Raw genomic sequence first — 22,776 nt, 5'->3', positions numbered from 1 at the left:
TCACAAGATTGAGTTATTGAAACTAAGTTGAATGCACAGTTTTTTAAGTTTTATCAATGAAACCAGTGAAATATATTTGTAGCAACAAAAAAAAACATTAACAGCATCACATAAAACATCATCTCACATACATACATTTTTACACAACATATAAAAACAGCTAAAAAGTTATTAAAAGCATAAAATTCACAATCAAGAGAAAATCTACACCAGGCCTAGCATGTAGCTCTTGTTAACGTTCTTTATTAAAATAGATGACCATGCTGAGCTATAATAATCATCCCCAAAATGTAACCTTGTTTCTATCCTCACATTGATATGTCATTGCTTCCAATACCGGAAAATATTTCCAACCCATTGATCTTGCTGCATTAAAACTACAAAATCTATTGTGTTGTGTGTTTCATCTGGATTTTATACGAAAGTCCAATAACAAGTAGCTGAACAGTTTCATGAATGACATTCCTGAGAAGATGCAGTGTGCATTTCACTTCTGAGGTAACTCGAGGAACATCACAACCCAAATGAAGTTCCCAATAGAGAGAGACAAAGAGACAGCTTAGATTGAATAGAGTGAATTATTATTAATAATAAAAATAATAAGTCACTTGGATAACTGATAAATCTGACAAGAGCCAAGTACAAGTTGCCTAATTGTTGAGTATTGTTCTGCAGAGGTGTGAGGCAGTTTTCCACAACAGCCAAGATAAACAAAAACAAAAAGACAGACAGACAGACAAAAGCAGGTCGTAGGTTAAATTAACATCCTGATCAATCCTCATGTGCAAAGGTTTTTCTTATAAATGTTGTACTTGGAAAGGTGTCCTGTGAAAATAAATTTAATCTGGGATCTGGTTCCACAGAAGAAGATCCTGGAAGCTAACTTGCAGCAGGACAATGCACCACGTCACAAAGTCCTCGTTACTTGCGAGATTTGTCTGATGATGTGGTTGGTGGGTGTGAATTAGGATAAGAAAATGTATGTCCTTACAAATGGATTTTAGAGAAAGCTGGTGAAAATCTTCTCTTTGAATGTTGATGGTAAATTCTCTAGCGTTTAGTTGAGTAATGAGGTTTTTCAGGTTCTCAAAAGCAGTACTAAAGGGCAAGAGAATATTAGCCTGAGCAATAACTTGTTTAGACGGTGTGTTTTGTTGTAGGAGCATAAACAATTCAACTTGATCTCATTTTAGTTGTCCACAGTAAGTCATTTGAGCAGACATGTTCTTTGTTCAGCTTGACTTAGTTGACTTTCATAGGTAAACAACTTAGACTTCTCTGAAAAAAAGAGATAATGGATGTTACAAAGATGTTATGTGTGTTTACAATGTTCAGTCTCATTCTTTTCTCTTGTGCAGTTTGAATGATCTGGATTTGAGTTGATGAAAGTAGGACTCATAAAATAAATAAACCTTTGTTTAGGTTCATTTTTTATGGAACTTTTGCCACAACTTGACTTTTGTCTATGAGGAATGCCGGAGGGCTGAGGGACGTTGACTTTCTCCATGGTAAAGAGATAAATAAATTGATCACAAAAATGACTAAAACTCTACATGTGCATCACTGTAAACAATCAAGCATGCAATATTTTGTTAAGACAAAATATAAAAGAACAAATTATTAAATGTTTATAAAAAAAAAATTCCCAGACAGTTTCCAAACGTTTTTGTTCACGTTTTTTTTTTTTTTTTTTTGTCAGCCTAGAATTTATTTTTAGTCTATTTCCAGTAACTACGAGAGAACTTTCTACAAAAACATTTGTTGCGTCTTACCGAGTGTGATGGATGGGTGTGACCAAGTTTGTTTTTCAGTAATGAGCTGCTGTATGTTTATGGCTCTTCTTCTAATGATATTAAAATGAAAAAAAAAAAAAAACATTCCTTATAAAGCCAAATAGAAGAAAATTGTTTTGTTTTGTCAAATTTGTCATTGCAAAATCTCATGATAAAAAAAATATAAAACATGTTCCTCTGCTTTGCTGGAGGGACAGATTAGCTCTATTGTTGAACTGCAGTCTAGAATTACGCAGAATGAATCCAAAGGCCTGTGAGCCACTCTTTGGAGACTCCAGTCTTTTTAGGGCTGGTTTATCAAGTTGCACATAAGAATGATTTTATTTTATTTATTTTATTTATTCCGATAGATTAAAGTTGGCAGTTTAATCTCTCCTGTCCCAGCAGAGTTAAACCGGACACACAAGGCTTATTAACCTTGAACTTATGCACAGTGTAATGGAAGTTTGTTTCTTTGTTACATCTCCAACTGCACTGCACTACTGCTGAAATATACGGTGGATTTTCAATAAGTGAGAGCGTTACGGAAAGTTGATTCAGTTCAATAATTTAATTTAGAGAATGAGATTCATTAATAACACACAGAGTGACATATTTCACTCTGAGGTATGAAGGTTAATTTTTATAACTATGCATTATAGTTAATGAAACCCATTAGTTCAGTTTTAAATTCTCCAGGTGCTTTAGGTCATGAGGGTTTGCCGGCCAGTGAAGTTCACTGACTCTGTGGAGAACAAACGAGGTATTGGTGCTTTTGGTCGTGTAGGCAGGTGACGAGTCCTGTGGAAAAAGCAAACCTCTGTCTCTGAAAAGCTTGTTAGTCAACAGGAAACTCAGTGTTCTTAAAGTTCCTACACTGACAGTCGACTTTAGAAAACACAGTGAACCAACACCAGCAGGTAGCATGACTCTATTCATCCCTGAACACTTTTCACACGGGAGCTGAAGCAACGACGCTGGGACTTTGATTTCCAAATGAAATGCAAAGCTCACTATGCAACCCTGAGCAAAAATCCAGTCCTTTTTTTCCTTAGCCAAGGTAAGACGGTTCTGCTATTGTCTTTTTTCCTGGAAAGACTTAACATACTTAACATAAAATAGTTGTAGTTTATGGCTTTGAAGTGTTTGTGTTTGGAGAATCTTAAAACATTGACTCCACCCACAACCCACATCTTGTGACTCTTTCCCAAACTCTTGAGTAAGTTTTGCTTTTGCAATTTTTTCAAGGATGAGGTGTAACATTTCCCACATTTTCTCCTTCCACTTAACTTTCTGGTAATATGGCAGGGTGCAGCACTCTATCTATCTATCTATCTATCTATCTATCTATCTATCTATCTATCTATCTATCTATCTATCTATCTATCTAAAGGAGGTATTGATTATTCTTATTACATTTTTACTTTATTTTGAACCTTTTGTTGCTCAGTCTGTTTGGGCTTTTCTTGAATTGATTTTATTTATTTATTTTTAAAGTTATTTCTTCGTACATTTCTAAAATACACACATACACAGAACAAAGTCGTTACAATATTCTATTTTTGAAACTAGGTTGTTTCATTTTAGTCCAGGAGGTAAAGCAAGAATCTTTTCTCTTTTTTTTATTTATTTATTTTTTTATCAGTTCTGCATGCAGCCGAATTGGCTGCATGCATGTAGAGTCTGAACTGCTGCATGCAGTTCAGACTCACTTTGCAACAGATAGGAAAATAAGAGCACTCACCAAACCACAATCATGCCCTATAGCTTAACACGATAACTGCAAACGGGGAGGGAAACGATCATCTATGTGGTTTATGCGTAACAACACCTAAAAGAAAAGATGCACTCGGACGTGAACGATGTGTCATTAGTTAGTTCAAAGTCGGTTTAAATGATTAAATGCGGCACTTCCTCTGTCTGCGACCCACAGGACGCACCCACTCTGCCGTGTGAAGCTACGTACCTGCTCTCAGAAGCAATATTATCACAGAGAAAACATGGCGAGGTTAAGCGAGCAGGGGATTCGCCTCAGTTCCGTAAGTTTTTCAAACATTATAATCATGTATTTCTGCTCCAGAGAATCGCGTTGATTAATGAACATCAGAAGGAGCGTTAATGGCTGATTGTTATGTTTTTTTGTTTTGTTTTTGTTTGTTTTTTTTCCAGATGAGCCCTTCCTTTCTAAACAGCAACTCCACCAGTCATACCTGGCCGTTCAGCGCGGTGGCGGAGTTAATAGGTAAACTGCAATGACACGATTACATAGAAACTTTGCATAGGGCAGCGCACCTGCACTCTGTATTATTATGCTGTTGCAACATTTCGTGGTTTCATTTTGCTCTCTCTTCCGCTGTCGCACACCGAAAGCTGCGTGTTTCGCAAACTTTGTTCTAAATTGGAGCGATGGACTTCCTCTTAAAGACTCCAGACTTCATCAGTCTAACCAAGCTTTCTTTTATTGTCGAGCGTGTACATCTGCGTACATTCAAAATAATGTGAATTCTGCAGACTTTCCCTGCTGGAGGAATGTTTTCTGAACGGTTTGGTGTTAGACTTTCTGGGGTTTAAAGCATAAACGCGGCTGTTGGGGTGCAACGTGACTTCACAGCGTCTCTCTCTGGGCTGTCATGCCTCCACTCTGTGTGCTCTCATTGGCTAAGACCCAACCGCCATTATTTGGCTGCAGGGCTTTTAACAGGAACTGTGACAGGGCTGCAGTTAATACGTCCTGTTAGATCTGTAAATTTTGCATCAGTGCTGCTGTGTGTTATTACTAGGTAATGCACTGTCCGGCGGGGAGCTATAGGACGGCTTTACATTGCAAAGTGTCGTGAAGTTAAACCTAACCCCGCTGCAGTCCAGATGTGCTCAAATCTGTAAATATTTGGTACAGTATTCGTATTGAACTGCCTTTCACTGCTCAGAAAACGTTTGACCTTCAAAACTACATCCCCCACGTTTATCTGCGCACATTTAAAGGGACAGTTCAGGATTTTTGAGCTGAGGCTCGGTTAAGAGTTTATGAGCTGTTAGTATCTTACCTGAATTAGACAAATCTCTTGACATATTGATTTAATATAAATCCAAATTTGTTGTTCCTTGAGGTTAGAACCTTATACTTGGTCTGAATTGTGCCAAAACCAGAGCAGACTTGTACCGTCTTAAAACAACTACAGTCTCAAAAGTGTCAAAGTGTTCACGGTGCTGCATAGATCCTTAAACTGTTGACACGTTTAATGACATAGTTCAATAAACTGTTAAGCCTCATGTGTAAAACTCAAGGCCCCAGGGCCAAATCTGGCCCACTATAACTGTTTATGTGGATAAATTTACAAGAAGGCAGAAAATCGTCGTTCTCAGTTTTGACTGCTCTCTGACTGGTGAATATTATAACAGATTTGAAAAGCAAATAATTATAAAATTGGTCAAATCGCACATAAATTGAATTTTAAGAGAATATTAAATTTAGAAAATGTTTTAATAAACATTTTGCTTAAATAAAAAAGTGTGTATTATAACACTGACCTCTTTTTGGGGATAGTTGTTTAGCCAAAAAAAAAACCTGTGACTGACTTTCTGTTGGTAAATATTTTATGTCTGAGTCACATAGCCAGAGGTTCGTGTCTCAGACTTTGAGCGGATTACAGAAGTTTACTTTAAATAATCATTGATTGCTAAAACAGATTTTTAAACAGATATTCACATCACATTCACAGCGGCTGCTTTTCTTACCTGATCAGATGTGAAAGAGTCATTCGAAAGTCTTGTACAAGACAACCGAAAGTTCAAAAGGATGAACAGACCAATCTATCTGTAGATTTTCTTTTCATCTGGAGGTTCCGATTGAGATGCACCTGCATAAGTAGTTTTTGATTTTACTATGTGAGGAAGCTACACTCTGGATTCTAACATTTAACAGAGTTAATCTGCACATTTTATGCATGTGCAGATTAGCTCTGCAGGTTGTTTGATTGTGCTCCTCATAGGAACTCCATCTGGTTAAGACTCGCAGGATTTCGCAAAAACACCGTTTATAAACACTACAGGACAACTAATCAGTTACAAAGCTGTGCTCCTCTGTCGGCATCTGCAAGAGGAGTTACTCTTTTATCAATTGTTTCTCTGTAATCTCAGTCCTCCCCTTTCCTGTGTTTCTTTCTTTTCTAAGTTTTGCATGTTCTCCCTTTTCGTCCTCCAGACAATGCGTCAGACCCCGGTGTGTGTGCCAAACAGATCTGGATAGATGTAGTTAAAATCGACGATCAGCTTTGTCTGACTTTCACGGACAATGGCAGTGGGATGACACCTAATAAGCTGCACAAGATGCTCAGGTGAGTCAGAAGAACTGAAACAAGACGTTTATGTGGAAAACACAAGAACCCACAGCATATCTAAACATCAATTAAAAAAATAATATCAATAACGTATTCATTAATTACTGATTAATAACAGTAATTATGGTATTACATGTCCATGGTCGTATTGAGTGTCATCAGTATCGTCGTCCCGTTTCATTCCAGCTTTGGCTTCACAGAAAAGGGCACAGGTAAAGCCAGCCAGCAGGCCATCGGCTTGTATGGAAACGGCTTCAAGTCCGGCTCCATGCGTCTGGGTCGGGATGCGCTCATCTTCACCAAAAATGGCGGCTGTCAGACTGTGGGACTGCTCTCTCAGACCTACCTGCAAAACATCAAAGCGCAGGCAGTCATTGTTCCCATAGTCCCCTTCAATCAACAGACCAATATCCTTTTTAAAAAGCCTAAGATGTAACACGCTCTGTGTTTGTTGGTTATTGTTAGTATCAATACGTGTGATTCTTTTTTTTTTTTTTTTTTTTTGTCCTCATCTAGGTACAGCGATAGCTCTAGCATAAATACCTCCATCCTGCATGTAAATCTGTTGCGCTGTAATAAAGCACGCTGTTGCGTAGTTATGAGGGAAGTGAGAAATTTGATCATTTTGTAACTTATGTAAATTTTTCAACACCAGCTTGTATGGACCTGTATAGTGAGGTTGTGGTCTGAAGAGATCAACACCTTATATCATAGTAATTAGGCTGCTTCTAGTCCTCGGGCTAAACGGACCACAAAATTAGACCTGACAGGATCTGAAAAGTCCAAAATTGATAGAAGTGTTTCACAGGGATGCAGAACTGTTGAAGTTGCAAAGATATTGGGGAGCAATCACAGAACCATCAAATATCCTGTTAAAAATATGCAACAGGGTCACAAGACACATTGAAAAAAAATGTAAATGAACTGACAAAGATTTGAGAAAAGCCACCACAAAGCCATTTTCTTCCAGTCCTGTTGTGACCAAGGTGATCAGGGCTCAGAGACATGGCCTAACAAGGTTAGGGAGTTTAAAACCCGACCACATATGAACAGGACAAAAATGTTGAAACATCAAAACTGGGTTAAGGAATTTCCGAAAACATACTCTCCAATTTTGTTATACTCTGATTGATGAACCGTGTGTGGATCACGCTAAATCCAAACAAAATGTTTTAGAAGACGTCTTCTTCAAACACCGATACAGAAAAAGTCTGTTTCTATGAAGAAGACATTGCCTTTTATTATGTAGGACAATGCTCCAGTGCATGCAGGAGTTGTCAGTGAGAGCCTTATTGTTAAAAAATAGACATGCTCCCCTTCCTCATTGGGCAAAAGCTCTGTTGTAGCCCCTCTGTAAGGGAGATTTATGTTGAAGGAAAACAGTAAACGTCTCACTGCAAGGTCTGTTACTTCAAGAAAAGTCGATAAGAAAGCCAGAACCTCACTTTTTCTTCCTTGGATACTTAGGTTTGACGTCTATGAATACGGAAATTGACAACAAGCATTTTAGTTGTTTAATAATAAAGTGAATCCTAAACTAAACAAACTGTTGAGAAAACAGACTGTTCCTCCAAGTTTAATCAAGATGATTTCATTCATTAAGGGCAAGACAACCTGCAAGTTAAAAAAAAAAAAACTAACTTCTCCCACTCCCCAGGTCCTGTGTTTAATCATGAATCATCTTGGCTCAGTCAGACTTTAGATCAGCACATGTTGTGCTTTTGGACCCACTTCATATTGTCAGACAAGTTCTGCCAAACGGATTTTGCAGTGTGGTGTAGATATGGCCGGTGAAATTGCACTCAGCTTTTCAAAAAAAAAAAAAAAAAAAAAAAAAAACATCTGGTTGATTGCATTTGATTCAATAAACAAGTGGGTGTGATTAATTACTTTTTCACTGAGATCCAAGTTTGTTTAGATGCAGCTTCAAACATGGATTCCAAAAAATAAAATGGGGGAAGAAATGTAATCTTATGTTTGAGAAAATTAGGAATTGTGTTTTGTTGGTATAGTTTTAGTATTTAGCTTCTCTTTGACACTGAATGTACCTGCCCCAGCAGCAGCTGGGTTAAATGTGATCCTATTGTGTTTTTCCACCCATGCAGGAGGTTCTGCATGGGTAGAGCGTTCCTCTGGGTTCAGCATCCTGACTGAAAGGTTACAGTGGTTCTGATCCGAGCCAGATGTTGGATCCCAGACTTCTGGTGTGTTTGGTAACCCTCAGTGACGATGCTGGTGTAAAAAGCTTGTGACTCTTTCTGTAGTCAGAGCGGACTGTGTGTACGTGTGACATGTGTGACATGCCTGCTTCCTGTTCTCATTCTTGCAAGAATTTAAAAAAGTGCTATTATTAGCTACTGATAACTAAAAGTGACAATTATTTAGGGGAAACAAATTTTTTCTTACATTTTTTTTATTTTATTTTATGGTTTAATACAAGACAGCTTTTGTGTTCTGTCTGCGACAGAAATCTCAGTCGGGGCGCCCCATAGCTAGGTTTGCCCTGGGCGGGAAGCCGTGTTGCCTTTATCAAAAGCCACCACTGTCTAGATGTAAACTTCAACACATGATCGGACCTTAACTCAGCGCTACGGTCTCTGGTTGTGACTGAAGACTCAGAGGCCAGCCTGGCAGCCATCTTGCAACACTCCATCATCAAGTCCCAGGAGGAGATACTCACCCACTTCAACTCCATTCCTTCAAAAAAAGGCACCAAGATCCTGATATGGAATATCCGCAGGTCAGAAACAGACGCTTTTTTGTGTCGTTTTTTTCGTATTGATTGTCACAATTTTTTCTTTGATTTGGGCTCACTTGAGTGTTAGATGCTTGATAATAAGGACAGAAGCAGATGTGTGTAGGCTTGTTTAAGTTAGAGAATGATTTTATCACAAGCCTCAATTTACTGGGGCACAAGCAGTATAAGTGTTGTGTTTTATTTTTATTTTTGCCACTTCCTGTGAATATCTTGAAAAAAAAAGATGGTAATCAAATTATTTCTATAAGTTTCTCATGTTTTTTCACTTCCTCCTGATCATATTCTCTGTGCTCAGACGTGTGGCACCGCAGATTAGGAAAAAATGGCCGCGTGACATTTAGAGGGAGTTTTAAGTAAAAGTTGAATCTGTGATTCAGACTTGGTTTTACTGTCGTTTTTGTCTTGAATCCTTCGTTACTCCTTTAAAGCAGCTTCAGAGCTGGAAAACGTGCTCTAACGCTTATTTTGTTTTGTGTCCCCGAAGAGCCAAAGATGGTAAAACTGAGATTGACTTCGACACCGATTCAACTGACTTTCGTTTGCCTGAGATTCACTTTGAGGAGCTGAAGCAGGGCCTGAGGAACAACGGGTCCCTGAGACCGGAGCAAAACATCCCAGACATGTATTACAGCCTAAGGGTGAGCCGACCGTTTGTTTATTTTAAGAATTATTCATTTAGCCTTTGTTGGAGCATTGTGTTTATTTTACTGTGGTGTGAGCACATCAAAAGTCCTTTCAGAGCAAACTGACCATGTTACAGCTGTGAAACCCATGAAGTCTGTTGAATCTTTGGCACAACAATCTGCATTTCACCGATCAGATAAAAGCTTAAGTATGATTCTGCGCATAACTCAACAACCTTGCATTTTTGGCTAAAAATAGGAGTTACTAGAAATGATCTCAATTCCCCTTACTATCTCCCAAACAACAAAGTAAATAAGCTGCATGTTTAACCTAATAGTGAACTTAAACTGCGTCTAGATTTTTGAAAATCTTTAGATTTTTGAAAATTTTGAATATTCTGCGTACAGCAGAATCTCAGCTATCACAGAGCACCAAGCCAGTTTTGGCTTCTATGAAGAGAAAAAAACACATAGAAACATAAATTTAACAGTTGAAATAACAGAAAATAATGCAAATTTGAGAGTAGAAGAAGAAGAAGAAAGTAACTCTAACCCTACACATATAGCAGCATAACTAGAGATAGATCAAGATAACAACTGGACCAATCAGTTCTCTGATGTGTGATGAAATTTGATCATTCAGGGCTTTATACGTAAGAAGGGGAATTTTAAATTGTATTTGCATTTAACAGGGAGCCAATGAAGGGAAGTTAAAGCAATATGATCTGTTTCTAATTTTCATCAGAGCTCTTGTTTTTGGATGAGCTGGCTGCTTTTAACGGCATTCTGTGGACTTCCTCATAGTAACTGTAAGGATTATGTACATCCTGACTGAAAAGACCCCTCGGCTTCTGCCACAGTAATTTCCTGTTTCAGCTCAGCTCAGTTTTACAATAACGTCAAATACGAATCAAAGTTACAAACCTGGAAGAGTAAAATAGTTACAGGAGTGAAGGGAAATGAGGGAGCTGCTGCTCTGCTCATGTATTAAATCATAAGTGGAGATCGTCGAGTCTTGGCTGGAGATATTTCAGAAGCAATCTGCTGCACTTCCTCATCTTACTTCCGAATGTTCTGGCCTTCACAAAAATAGCGCCTGGTTGCTAGGTAACACTCAACCCGTCCCTATCCAGCTGTGTTTAGCTACTCGTATGTTTTCACTCTAAAGTAGGCAGGTTTTGTTCTCCTGCAGCAGCCAGGGCTGAGGGTCGCTCTTCTCTAAGACGCTTTGGTTTCTGCTCAGCTAGCAAACGCTCTGGCTTTGCTTTGTTTATTTGCAGCACTCTCTCTAGTTCTTATTGTGGACAGAAAGTGGGCTCAATGAAGCAGCTCTGGCCAACTTGGTTAGCTTGACAACTTACTTTGCATCAAATTGTGTTAACTATAAAACAATTTCAAATGTTTCAAAGAAAAACATGTACACATTAAGTGATTCAGAGCATGAAACTAATTCACATTAGACAAAAATATCACAGCAAAAACACAAATTCAGAAACAGGTTTAAGTCAATAATTTCTTAATACTAAAATTACTAGTTCCAGACTTTTTCACTTGTAACATGGGGAAAATGTCTGTAAAAGTGCCAGTGGTACTAGTGTTTTTTTATTACTAACATTAAAGGTTTATTGACTTAAAGCAAGCTCCTATGTCTTGGTGAAAAGTTACTCATAGATTAGCGTTATCTAAGGTATTTGCTCTAGAAACTAGACCAAAAATACTTAGTAAAATTTTGTGGTTTTTGCAGCAAGCAGCGTAAAAAACAGGAAAAAAGCAGTTTTCAAACATTTCTTACCTTTTAGATTTCCTGATCTTCCACCAAATTGGCACTGAGATCAGACCAGAGCTAAAGCTTGGCGTGTTAGAAATCCAATGAACTGGTGACCAGTAGTTGTTTGGACTGGTATTGTGGAGCAGGCTTCATGGGCCAACCTGGTTTTGATGGCGGGGGTTTCCTATGAAAATGAACACTAACATTTGACAAAAGTTTGACAAAAAAATCAGAAACAGAAGAAATCTGTCAGAGGGCAAACGCCTCTTCACAGCCCTGGATAGCTCACAAAGCTGAGTTGAGTTCTGAGCAGGCCCAGACTGAAACAGGTGCAGTGGTTGTGGTTCAGGTCAAGGTGAGCCCCACGCACGTGAGGGAGAAAAGGGTAAGTGTAGGTTTTTGAGCTCCAGTTTCAAGCAGAAACCAAGAACCTCTCCACCACCAAAGACATCTGTGGTTTTCTAGTAAGCCTGCCCCAGTTCCCTTTTGAAGCAGCCTGGAGGATTTGACTACATCTCTGTTTTACCTGTTTTAAATTGTAAGAAGCGTGCTGGATTTCAGATTTGTGAAACAACTTTAAAGTTTGTTAAAAATTTGGGGGGGGTTTCATACTCTCAACCAAGACAACTTGTCACCCCAAAAAATATAAATAAATAAAAATAATAATTTAAAATACGTCAGTATTTGCATTTTCTCTTTGCTTGCTTGTTTTTCTCAGGCCTACCTCAGTATCTTGTACCTGAAGCCACGGACGCAGGTCATTCTACGAGGGAAGAAAGTCCTGGCCAAGTTGGTGTCCAAGAGTCTGACTCACATCGAACATGACGTCTACAAGCCTCAGTTTAGCGTATCCTTGTGTTATCTGCATATATATTCTCAAACTAAGCAGAAGTCGGAAGCTCTTGGCTTCACATGTTGAATCACGTCATTTATATTTATTAACAGGGAATCATGGATTACAAAATGAACTGCTACAGCTGAAAAGGGAACATTTTCATTTTAAAAAAAGGCTTAGATTAAAAACATTATTGTTATTATTGAAATTGATGGAAGTCACATTTGTTGCCTTAATAATGGGATATTTTCCTTCAGTAATGATTTTACTGAATGTTCTCTATTCAATACGAAGGGACTGAAAAGTGTTAGAAAGTTAATAATCCAGACTGATCAATTTTAATGAAGCACTGAGTTTGGGTTAGCTGCTTTCAAACAGTGAATGCACAGAAGATAAAAATACTTTAAATAATGGAAAGAGCCATTAAAAAATCTCCCTCAAGTTATATTATCAAAAATGCCAGTCATTATTTGGCTTCTGCGTTGCCTTACATCTACTTAGTGAGCAAAGATATGTGAGTTTAATCATGTTTTTGTTTTTTATTTTAAAAAATGTGAAGCGTGCCCATGTGTAGCGCCGTTTCTCCCTGACTGCTGCTCATCAGAAAGAGAAAGTGAAGGTGACTTTCGGCGTGAACCCTAAGAAGAAGGAGCACTATGGCATCATGATGTACCACAGGAACCGACTCATTAAGGCCTATGAGAAAGTGGGCTGCCAGCTAAAGGTGACAAAAATGATAATACTTTATATACTTGACATGTTATGAATGGATGGATGGATGTTATGTTGTGCTAAGTATTAATCTCCCTCATTGTTATTGTTTGTCTTTTTTGCAGGCCTCGGGTCAAAGGGTAGGCATCGGGGTGATCGGCATCATTGAGTGTAATTTTCTCAAACCTGCTCACAACAAGCAGGACTTTGAGTACACTAAAGAGTACAGGTACCTCACGACAAAGCTTAGCCTCCCTTACCTGCTCTTTAGCAAATTAGGGGAAAAAATGTTAAAGACTTTGTTTTCTTTCTGCTGTCAAGACTCACCCTTGGCGCTCTGGGTCTTAAACTTAATGACTACTGGAGGGAGGTCACAGAGAAGAGGGCCAGGGAGCGAGAGTTTCAGGCTCTAGATAAAGAAGACAGCGAAGACCAAGAGGAGGCGGACGTGTGAGTTTTTGGTTTACCTCTTCTGTGTAGCAGATGGAAATATGTCTGATCTCATTTTTATCACGTCAGTGCTGACAACCCCTGTGGGCTCTGTACTCATCAACGTTCAAGGCTCTCTTCTCACTCCATTATTATTTTTATCTTATTGCCTCCTCAAGCAGACATTATTCAGACTTTTGATTAATTTTCTTCCCATTTTTCATTGAGTTGCATTTGTCGTTTAAGCCGCAGCATTTAAAAAAGTTACAGAATTGGCTTGACTGGACCGGCTGATTGTTACCTTTTGGCTTTTCTGTCAAAATGAGACAGAAAACTAGTGCAAGCTTGTCAACCAGGAAGCTGCAGTTCACCCAAAATTGTGCTGCCAGAGTCCTGACTAAGAGGAAACTGGATCATGTTACTCCAGACTAACTGCCATTTTCAATAAAGGATAAATGCTGCTATTGGTCTAAAAAGCACTGAAAGGTCTTGGGCAAAGATCGGCAAGTTGCTTGTCAAGCGTGAACCATTTTGACCCTTCTGGTCTTTAAAGACCTGCTTACTCATGGTTTCCAGGGCAATGAGGCATTTAGCTTTAATGCTCCTCCGTTCTGGAGAAAACTCTCTGAAAACCTGAGAAGTGCAGAAATGGTTGCTTCCTTTAAATCAGTGTTTTTAGACATTTTTGTGCTTCAATCAAAGAATCTGAGAATTAACTGTTTGCCTGATCAGTGACATATCTTGCCAGTTTGACAACAAACTACGTGACGTAAGTCAACGCTTTTCAATGTTTGACATACAGAGATCTTTTTTAAGCTAAGTTATTTTTAATGTTTTTCCTCTGACCCACTCCAAAGCTCTACGCATTGGCTTGTGCAGGAGTGATGCTATGCAAATTAACTTCCTTTGCCTTATTTACTAAACTAGACAAAGCCTCTCATTCACAACTCCTACAGATTTCTGATTCCATGTTAATGAGTTGAAACAAGAGAGAACATGTTTTATATTCATCACACTGTCTTCCTTCTGAGTTCAGAATTTCCTCTAAAATATTAATCATCATAAATGAAGCACGAAACGGTAAATAAGCAAATGAAAAATGTTGTTTTTCAACCTATATCCCCAATTTCCCAAATGGAGATTGGGGTATATAGTTCATGGAAAACTTTAAATGACCTTAAATAAGTGGTGATTCTTGAAAGTGTCTCCATCTATCCATCCATTGGCTGAATCCATCCTGGTCAGTTTTGTCCCAAGACCTTCAAGTATCTCCTTGAAAACGAAGGATGAAAGATCCGGTTTAAGACTATAATATACACTGGAAAAAGACTTTGTGGCTGTTCAACCATAATACTGAGCTGTAATATTTATAATCATAGTAATCTTATAAAATCTTCTGCTAACCACCAGCTTTGCTTGTCTTTGCAGGGGTCCTGTGTGGCTACAGTGCGAGGAGTGTCTGAAATGGCGAAGTGTCCCACCGTGTCATTACAAGGTCATGCCAGAAAACTGGAGCTGCAGCCAGAATCCCAATCCACGTTACAGGTGGAGCATTTTTACATGTCTTCCAGCAGGAATATTCACTTTTATTAGACTTTTTTTGTTTTCTTTTTACCCACTTAACATAAAAAAGTGAATGCAACTTCTGCTGCTTTTCATGTGATGTTTTAGCTGCCAGTGTTTGTTTGTTTTTTTGTTTGTTTTTTTTGGTGACATTCAGCCAACCTGTATTTTAGCAGTGACTGATGTTGTGTTGGGCCTCATGGTTTTGCAGAAGCTGCTCATCGCCAGAGGAAGCTGAGGAGAGCGGGGAACAGTTAACACCCAGCTACCAGAAAAGCCACAAGAAACTGTAAATTCCTTTTTCACAAGACCCTCTCACACACTTGTCTTCCTGTGCGCCCGCGTGCATGTGTCTGCCACCTTGTGGTTTCCATTTTTCGGTTTCTGGCCCTTAAAAGTGAAGGCTGGGCTCTCCATGTGACAGAACATGTATCTAATAATCAGAAAAGCATATTTTTTTTTTTTCCCACTGTCAGATTTGACTGAAGTGTGACTCAGTGAGTTTTCCATACACAATACGCAAGTGGTGGAGTGAATATGTCTGTGCTACCCTTTCCACAGAATTACACAAACCAGTTTTAGTAGCTCTAAAAGGCAAACATTTTTACGTTTTTCGCTGCCAAAGGTTGTCAGAGAGCCACAATGTTACATTATGAAGAAAATAATCTAGTGTTGATGCGTAACACAGTGTTCAACCAGCAAAAACTCATCCTGACATCCACTGAGCTCACCTGTGTTTGCTGCATAAACAGAGTTTGTAGCTCTAATTCTCTTGGATATATTACTGCTTAAAAAGCATGTTTGGTCCCGACAACAGATCATATTCCACTTATAGCAACAGAAGGGGATAACCTTAAACATGACGTCATAGAGGACACGCGGTCATCCTCCATATACGGTAGTAACTTCCTGTTTTAGTGGGAATGCTGCAAAAAAGTATATTTTGTCCACAACAGTGGGTTTTAAAATGACTAATCTGCTTTAAATGAAATGCAGACTGTGATTTATTCATTCTTTCCGCGTGTTTGGGCCTTTCCTTCCAAAAGTGTTTCAGTTTCAGCATACATGCATAAGAAGCATAGGTTACGAAGTGTGGATTGGAAATGCGCTTTGCCGCTGTAACACACTGTAGCGGTTTTGTGGCCTGATACTTTTCAGCCTCAGCATTTAGCTTGAGGAAGTGAGATGACCAGAACTGACCATATTTGGAGGTGCGTGGGGCTCAGGAGGTCACGGAGTGGTGTGAGAAACCCGATAAGATAACAGGACAGACTCAGCATGCTCAGACTGTGTTTCAGCCTGTTTCCTGAGGTCAGATTCCAGAGGTAGATCCCTTGTTTCCTTCTTGAAAATTAGTTTCGTCCGTGGAGTCGAAACTCCACATCAAAATGTTTACACATGCCTCACGGTTCTGCCAAAATTTATTCCATTTGGCTGAACTGACTAAAGGTAATTTAGCATTTCCTAGAAAGTGGCTTACGGCCGTGTTGAGCATGGCATACTTTTACCTTCATGACACATTTATCATACTCTAGCTTAGATCTCTTTTTGGTCATTTCTCTTAACAACAAGAGGGAAAAGGACGTTCTCAAATCTTGCATGTTTCATAAAATACAGGTTGAAAGCTCAAATATTTAAATCAGAATAATTTTTGCTGTAATATGTATGTACTGAAGGCATCTCAGAAAATGATGTTTTCCTTCAAATTACCTTTTACGTCTGAGTTTCCTCTGACTTCAGTTTTATACACTTTACTAACATTAGAAAATAACTAACTACTAGTTAGTCTTTTCCCTGTCTAACAAATTCACACAGAGAAGTATCGCTATGGGGCTTAGGGATGGTGCGTTCACTGTCCAAAAACAGATTGGATTTTTGAGTTTGTGTGCTGAAAATTACCCAACTTTGGCCATGTTTTAATAAATCTGCCTCTCTTCCTTTGCTTGAGATTAAGTCATGTATGCCACAGTATGAGAAGCACAGAAAAGCAATGCTAGAGCGTTGTTTACTGAATGTTTACGTTCTTGCACCCTGAAACCCCAGGCGGGATTAGGATCATTTAGAAAGCAAATAAAAAAATGATCATGCCTTATCCTGCCTTTGCTGACTTTGATCCAACTAAATATTTTACTTCAGAACAGAACAGAGCAGAATGATGTGGTTTGAAGTGCAAGTCATTTGAGATTTGTGTTATATTGAGGTATTTCTTATTTTTATCTAATCAGAAATAGCAAATCTGTAGACTTTTAGGACAAATCTATATCTCCGTTGGAGCAAGGCTCCGAGTTACACCCCTTTGTTTGATACCTTAGATACCAACAAAGGTGTTGTTTTACATAATGATTAACTATCACAGGCGTGGGAAAAAAAATAAAAAGAAGCACAAAGTCAAAAGTTAATTCTTCCATTACAAGGTGAAAGTTGCTAAGGTTCCTTAATGAGAACAGGAATGGATGCCTTGCAGCCATGTAAGTCGGAGGTACCAGGCAGGCTGTCTCTTGCCAGCTCGGTTTGCCTGCACGTCCTGATCTGCACTTTCTGCAGATGGAGCCTCCTGTCAGGACGGTGAGAAAATATGGCAGCAGTCTTTTACGCTCAGAGAAATCTCTGCATCATTTAGCACATTCACACAATTTGAGCTGCGTTTCACTTTTTAGATACAGAAAAAAATTGCAGCTTTTTTTTTTTTTTTGCCTTTAATTGGAGGGAATCAGCAGTGGTGTCACATGATTCTTACAATATCAGGGTTTTTATTAGAGCTGAGAAACTGCCGAGCAGTGTCTCAACATAACGACTGTAAAGTTGACCTGGTGTGAATTTCCCACCCACAGGATGAAAGATAGTGTTAAAAACAAGATTAAATTATTTTATATGCAAAACCCTTAAATCACCTACTATTTCCAAAATAATATTTTAACTATTAAGGTTAATAAGTAAAGGTTTCATTTATTATCTTGCTTTAACAACAAAGACTTGAACACCAGCTATTGTCCTAAATACTTAACCTTTCTACTATTCTGGATATTTCTGTCCTGTAAGCAAAGGGAAACATGTAGGAGCCTTACTTCAACGTGCGTAACTCCTATTATTTATTTAAGAAGCACTTTAAACCACAGCAGCAATTATCATGAAAAAAATGAATAATTTTATAACTGCAGCTATTTAAATCCTAAAGATGTAGTAAAAAATTTTACTGGCTTCGATTTACAAAGTATCTTAAATGGTGAACATGAACAGAAAGATTAAGGAAGATGCAAATGCTTAGAGAGTCAGAAGAAAGAGTGCAAATTTAATGCAAGTCATTATCAGGAAGTTTGTTGTTTTTGTTTTTTTTTTTTACTCTAGACTTCAGCTTCATTTGTTTGGAAATTACTGGGAACACTAAAAAAAGAAAACGTCTCTAAATCTGTCAAAGAGCAGAACGTGTTTTGACAGATTTAGTGTCAAGAAGTGGTTAGTGCAGCAGCAGCAGCAGGTTAATGGGGAGTTTCAGGACATTTTCTTATAAGCAAAGCTGGATAGAGTTCATCCATTAATGATCTGCTATGCGTCTGAACTACAAGACTGCAGAATGAGAGAAATAATTAGCCCACCGGTCTAAAGCCACAAACTCTCAGTAACTTGAGACTCAAAGTAAAACTAAAATGTGCCTTAAAATGAGAAAATATTAAAGTTAGATTTCTTTCCTCTCCAACTTAATGTTGCTAAGATTCTCTTCATAAAGCTAAATAAACAAGCAGAATGGCAATACAGCTTTCAACTTATTTCTGTTAAAACATCATGTTTGAATTACCGTAAAAATAAGTGAGAATCTGCCAGTCGTGTGTATCATTTCAAGCTTACCTGCATGCGATGCGATTCTTAGTCAGTGGCATTATTTGGAGAGATTTCTGACTTACCGAAAGCAATTCCTGTTCTATTCATGCTGAAGTTCAAACATTCTTCTGCGTTCACTCACCGCGCTCTGACTCACTCTTCATGTTTGTTTGGACAGGTTTGTTTCTCTTCATTAATAAATCATTACCTGCATTATGTGAGCAACAAAAGGCGTTAAGTAAATCATCATAAAGACGAGATGAGAAGCACTTTGTTTACAGAAATCTGACATTAAAAGGTGATCATATTTTGCCATTACTTTCTTTGAACAAAAATGTCTATTTAGGTTTCTAATAGGATAAATATTAGACTTCAATTTAATTTTCAGGTTAATTTGCTGCTCCTCATAACTATTTGCATGCTGGAACAAATCTTAGAAGACCAAAACAGAGGTTAAGTAGTCTTGACTACAACACTACTAAGGACAAGGGACGGATCTAAATTCCCAACCTATGGCAATTCTGTGTTGTAAGCAAACTAAACTTGATAAGAAAAAGCTTATTTCAGACTCTTGGGAAAATTGACTTGTGAGCATCTCTGTTTGCATCTAACCATGATGTATAAACTCCCAGTGTCTCACTGTGCTTTTGTTTCCTTCCAGAGAGCACTCCAAAAGCAGAAAACGAGAAAAATCACAAGAGGTACGTGATATTTTTAGCAACAGTTTTTACCAAACTGCATTGGTAAGGTTTTATGAGCGCACCTGGTTGTGTTGCAGGCGTGGCACTCGGAGGAACAAGAGGCGAAGGATGAAAGTATTTCATCAGAGCAGCCCTACTCCCCGTCCAAACACAGACCTGAACACAGTACGCATGAACAGAGACTGGAACAGGACGAGGCGGATTTGCATAAAGACACTCACACAAATGATACAAAGTCGGAAACACACTCCCAAGAGAAGGCTTCTGGAAGAGATCCGGTCATTAAACAGAAGATTGAACATAGAGAAGAGGAAAATGATCAGAGGCTTGAAGACAAGGAGGACGAGAAAAAGAAGGAGACAGCGGAGAAGGAAGAGGAGCACACAGACACTTTCAGGTGGGAAATCTGAATCACCACAAGGGGGTGCTGTTGTTCATGAAAAACATGTTAAGTTGTGTAATTAAAAGTAAGTTTATGAACAGTGCTCAGGTTGAGTTTGAAGAAAAGATCAAATGTGTGTACACATTTACAAACACAGCAACAGTAACTGAATTTTCTTTATGTTCTTTAGTCGCAAAAGAAAGTCTGGACCTATTTTTACCTACATGTCGAAAAAGCGCTGGAGGCCGGAGCAGTCGGGAAAACCCACGGAGGATTTTCCTACTAGGAAACAAACGAACGCATTCAAAAAGGACAACAGCAGCCAAGTGGAGAAGTCAAACGCTTTGCAGCAAACCCCGTCCAACACCTGGACCTACTCGCCGCTGGCCACCCAGACTGTGATGGTGTCCCCACTGAGGACGGAGCGGCCGCAGAGCAAGGCGCTGCCTCCAGAGCTGGGCGAGCGGGAAGCTAAAGTGCAGAAGCTGGCCGCGTTGGAGAAGGAAGCTGAGCGACTACGGAGCCTTCTCGGGCTGGAGGTCTCCAAAACAACGCAAGGCACCATGACGACAGCCAATGGCGTTGTTGAGAAAGAAGGGACGGGGAGACCGACAGCATCCATTACCAGCAAGGACGTCGGCTGCCAAACAGTCATGGCTGAGGTTTACAATTTTATCTATGTAGTCAGTTTGGTGTGCTCAAGTTATTCTTTGAACATGTAATTCCTTTGATTTACACTTTTGTTGTTTAGGAATGGCTGAGCAAACCCACTTAAGCAATGCAGTATCACTAGCATATCTAAAGGAAAGACATTTTCCTTGTGCTTATGCTGTAATTTGACTGCAGAAAATCTGTTTTTCAAATTTAGAGAAGAAGAAAAGTAGCGTCAATTAAAAAGCTAATTTGGAAAGTATAAAAACTGGAACCTGGAAGTCTCGTGCAGCAACCTGTAAATGCTCTGTGTCCAGCAGTGCTCCACCTCAGTGCCGGACGTGGCTGCAGCACTGGAGAGCAGACCGAGGAAGGAGAGGAGTGAAGGTCAGAGCAGAGTGAGAGTGAGTGACGGTGACTCCTGTGACGACAGCAGGTAAGTATTTAAGATATTCAGACAGCGCAATAACTCACTCACACACACACACACACGTTTGTGTTGCTATCTTTGTGGGGAATTTCCATTGACTTCCATTCATTTCTACAGCCTAAACCTTACCTTTACCCTTTTCCTAACCCTAACCATCACATACCTAACCCTAACTCTAACCAAAACTCAATTCATACCTTAGCCCTAAATCTGACCCCTGACCCAAAAACAGGGCTTCCCCTCGTGGGGACCAGGCCCCCGTCCCCACAAGGAGCAATTGGTCCCCACAATGTAGTATATGTCAGGAAAATCGTCCCCACAAGGTATTACAAATAAACGCACACACACACACGCACACACACACACACACACACACACACACACACACACACGCATTAGGCTCAAGATAGACATGGACAATTCTCCTTCTTCATGTTTGTGTTTTCTGGGATCTTATATTGTGTACCAAATTAGGTCGTTTTTAGAGCCATGGTAGCCATAACCCAGAAAACCTGCAGTTTTGTGTGTTTTCATTAATGGCGTCTAACAAACCAGAGACCTTAATTAGACTTCTAAGACCATTTAACAATAATGGATTTTATTTAGGCATTTCCAAATAACGGAGGCAGAATGCCACATTTTTTTTAAATGTTTATTATTTTCTTAGAAGAGACCTTTTTTTAGCTTCGCAATTTTGTGCTACTTTGTGTCAATCTATGACAGTTTGAAGTTTGAGTTTCTAACTAAATATTTTGGAAACCACTGTTAAAAAAAAAAAAAAAATACCTCTCACTTTTAAATTGAACAAATCCGTTTGTGCTTAAAACTGATTTTTAAATTGCTGGCAGTTCAACCTTTAATGACGATTTGTCCTTTCTCCCATCAGATCATCTCAGCAGAATCTGCGTGACATCCGTAATAACGTGGTGGTGCTCCTCACGGCCCTGCTGCCCCAGCTGGATCTGGCCGGTATCAGCTTAGAGACGGCAGACGTGGACAACATCCTGCAGCAGATCATAGAGGTTAACTCACTGAAACTATGAGTGCCAAGAAGTCCTGCACAAGATGGTTCTCCTGTGTGTCCTGCAAAGGAATACTCTAAACACCCAGGTTCTTCCTTCGTACCATTTGTTTTCTTACCTCATGGCATCAGCTCGTTTGAAGATTCCCGAATCCACCGAATGGGTTAGACAGTGTCTTGCATGTGAGTGAAAAACCACAGAGTTCAGAATCTAAACTACATGACGTATTTAGGGATTTGTTCCGATAGACGTTGCACGCTTCTCCAACTCCGTAACCATTCAACACGGGAGGGACAGAAGGCTGTGTTACTGCATAAGCTTATTAAAATGATGCTATTCCTTGTCAAAACTAAAAGTGGTCATACAGAGTTATACATTGTAGCATTTAAACACAGTCAGTATACGATGCGGATTACTAAAACTGCAACATGTTTCTTAGTAGACATTCATAGGGAACCTCTCTGATGGAAATATTTCTGTTGAAAGCAAGGACAAATTACATAAAATGCTCTCTTGTAAAAATCACTGCAGTTTAATGTCTGTTGTTCTTGACGGATTAAAGTCTACTTTCTTTTAGTTATTGACTTTTTGTGTACAATTGTATTACTTATTTAACTGCAACCTGTGGAAACGTTACTTTAAATATTGTGGAGTCTCTGTTCAGTGCCCATCTACTGTAAAAATGTTTTTCTTTTTTATCTAAAACTGCATGCCATATTTTAATGTTTGTGTTTGGCCTATTTGTTTTACATATACTTTTACCACCTGATACATGCATTTGTCATGGAGCTCTGTTATTGAGATGGAAGAATTTGTTTTTATGTGTCAAAAAGACAAAAGTTTTGTGTTTGAAGTAAATATTGAAACCATTTATTGTGCTCTGTCTCTATTTTTATTTTATTGTGTGTTATTTTGCAGCGCAGTGCCTGTTGAAAAAAATGGTTTGGGGAGGGCTGTAGTAGTGTAGTTTTGCCACAG

At 38.9% G+C, this 22,776-nt stretch overlaps 1 protein-coding gene across 2 annotated transcripts; it reads left to right on the top strand.

Annotated features, from left to right (window-relative positions):
• Positions 1-3,474: 3,474 nt before the first annotated feature.
• Positions 3,475-22,669, top strand: LOC106945084 (MORC family CW-type zinc finger protein 3). 2 transcript variants are annotated; one of them, XM_015028549.1, is made up of 17 exons: positions 3,475-3,811; positions 3,942-4,014; positions 5,974-6,106; positions 6,296-6,516; positions 8,702-8,849; positions 9,352-9,505; positions 11,977-12,105; positions 12,698-12,817; positions 12,930-13,033; positions 13,126-13,254; positions 14,662-14,778; positions 15,008-15,085; positions 19,274-19,313; positions 19,391-19,710; positions 19,886-20,357; positions 20,664-20,782; positions 21,663-22,669. In XM_015028549.1, exons 1-17 carry the CDS (start codon positions 3,773-3,775, stop codon positions 21,817-21,819), a joined length of 2,553 nt encoding a protein of 850 aa, XP_014884035.1. In that variant the 5' UTR covers positions 3,475-3,772; the 3' UTR covers positions 21,820-22,669. The 2 variants fall into 2 exon arrangements, with proteins under 2 accessions (XP_014884035.1, XP_014884118.1); XM_015028632.1 differs by having other exon boundaries at positions 3,476-3,811; positions 20,667-20,782.
• Positions 22,670-22,776: the final 107 nt, after the last annotated feature.

The sequence above is a fragment of the Poecilia latipinna genome, unplaced genomic scaffold (assembly GCF_001443285.1).
Source record: "Poecilia latipinna isolate Pla-1442-1.1 unplaced genomic scaffold, P_latipinna-1.0 Scaffold0, whole genome shotgun sequence".
In the NCBI taxonomy this organism is placed as follows: Eukaryota; Metazoa; Chordata; class Actinopteri; order Cyprinodontiformes; family Poeciliidae; genus Poecilia; species Poecilia latipinna.
This window is presented reverse-complemented; position numbering and strand designations above follow the sequence as displayed.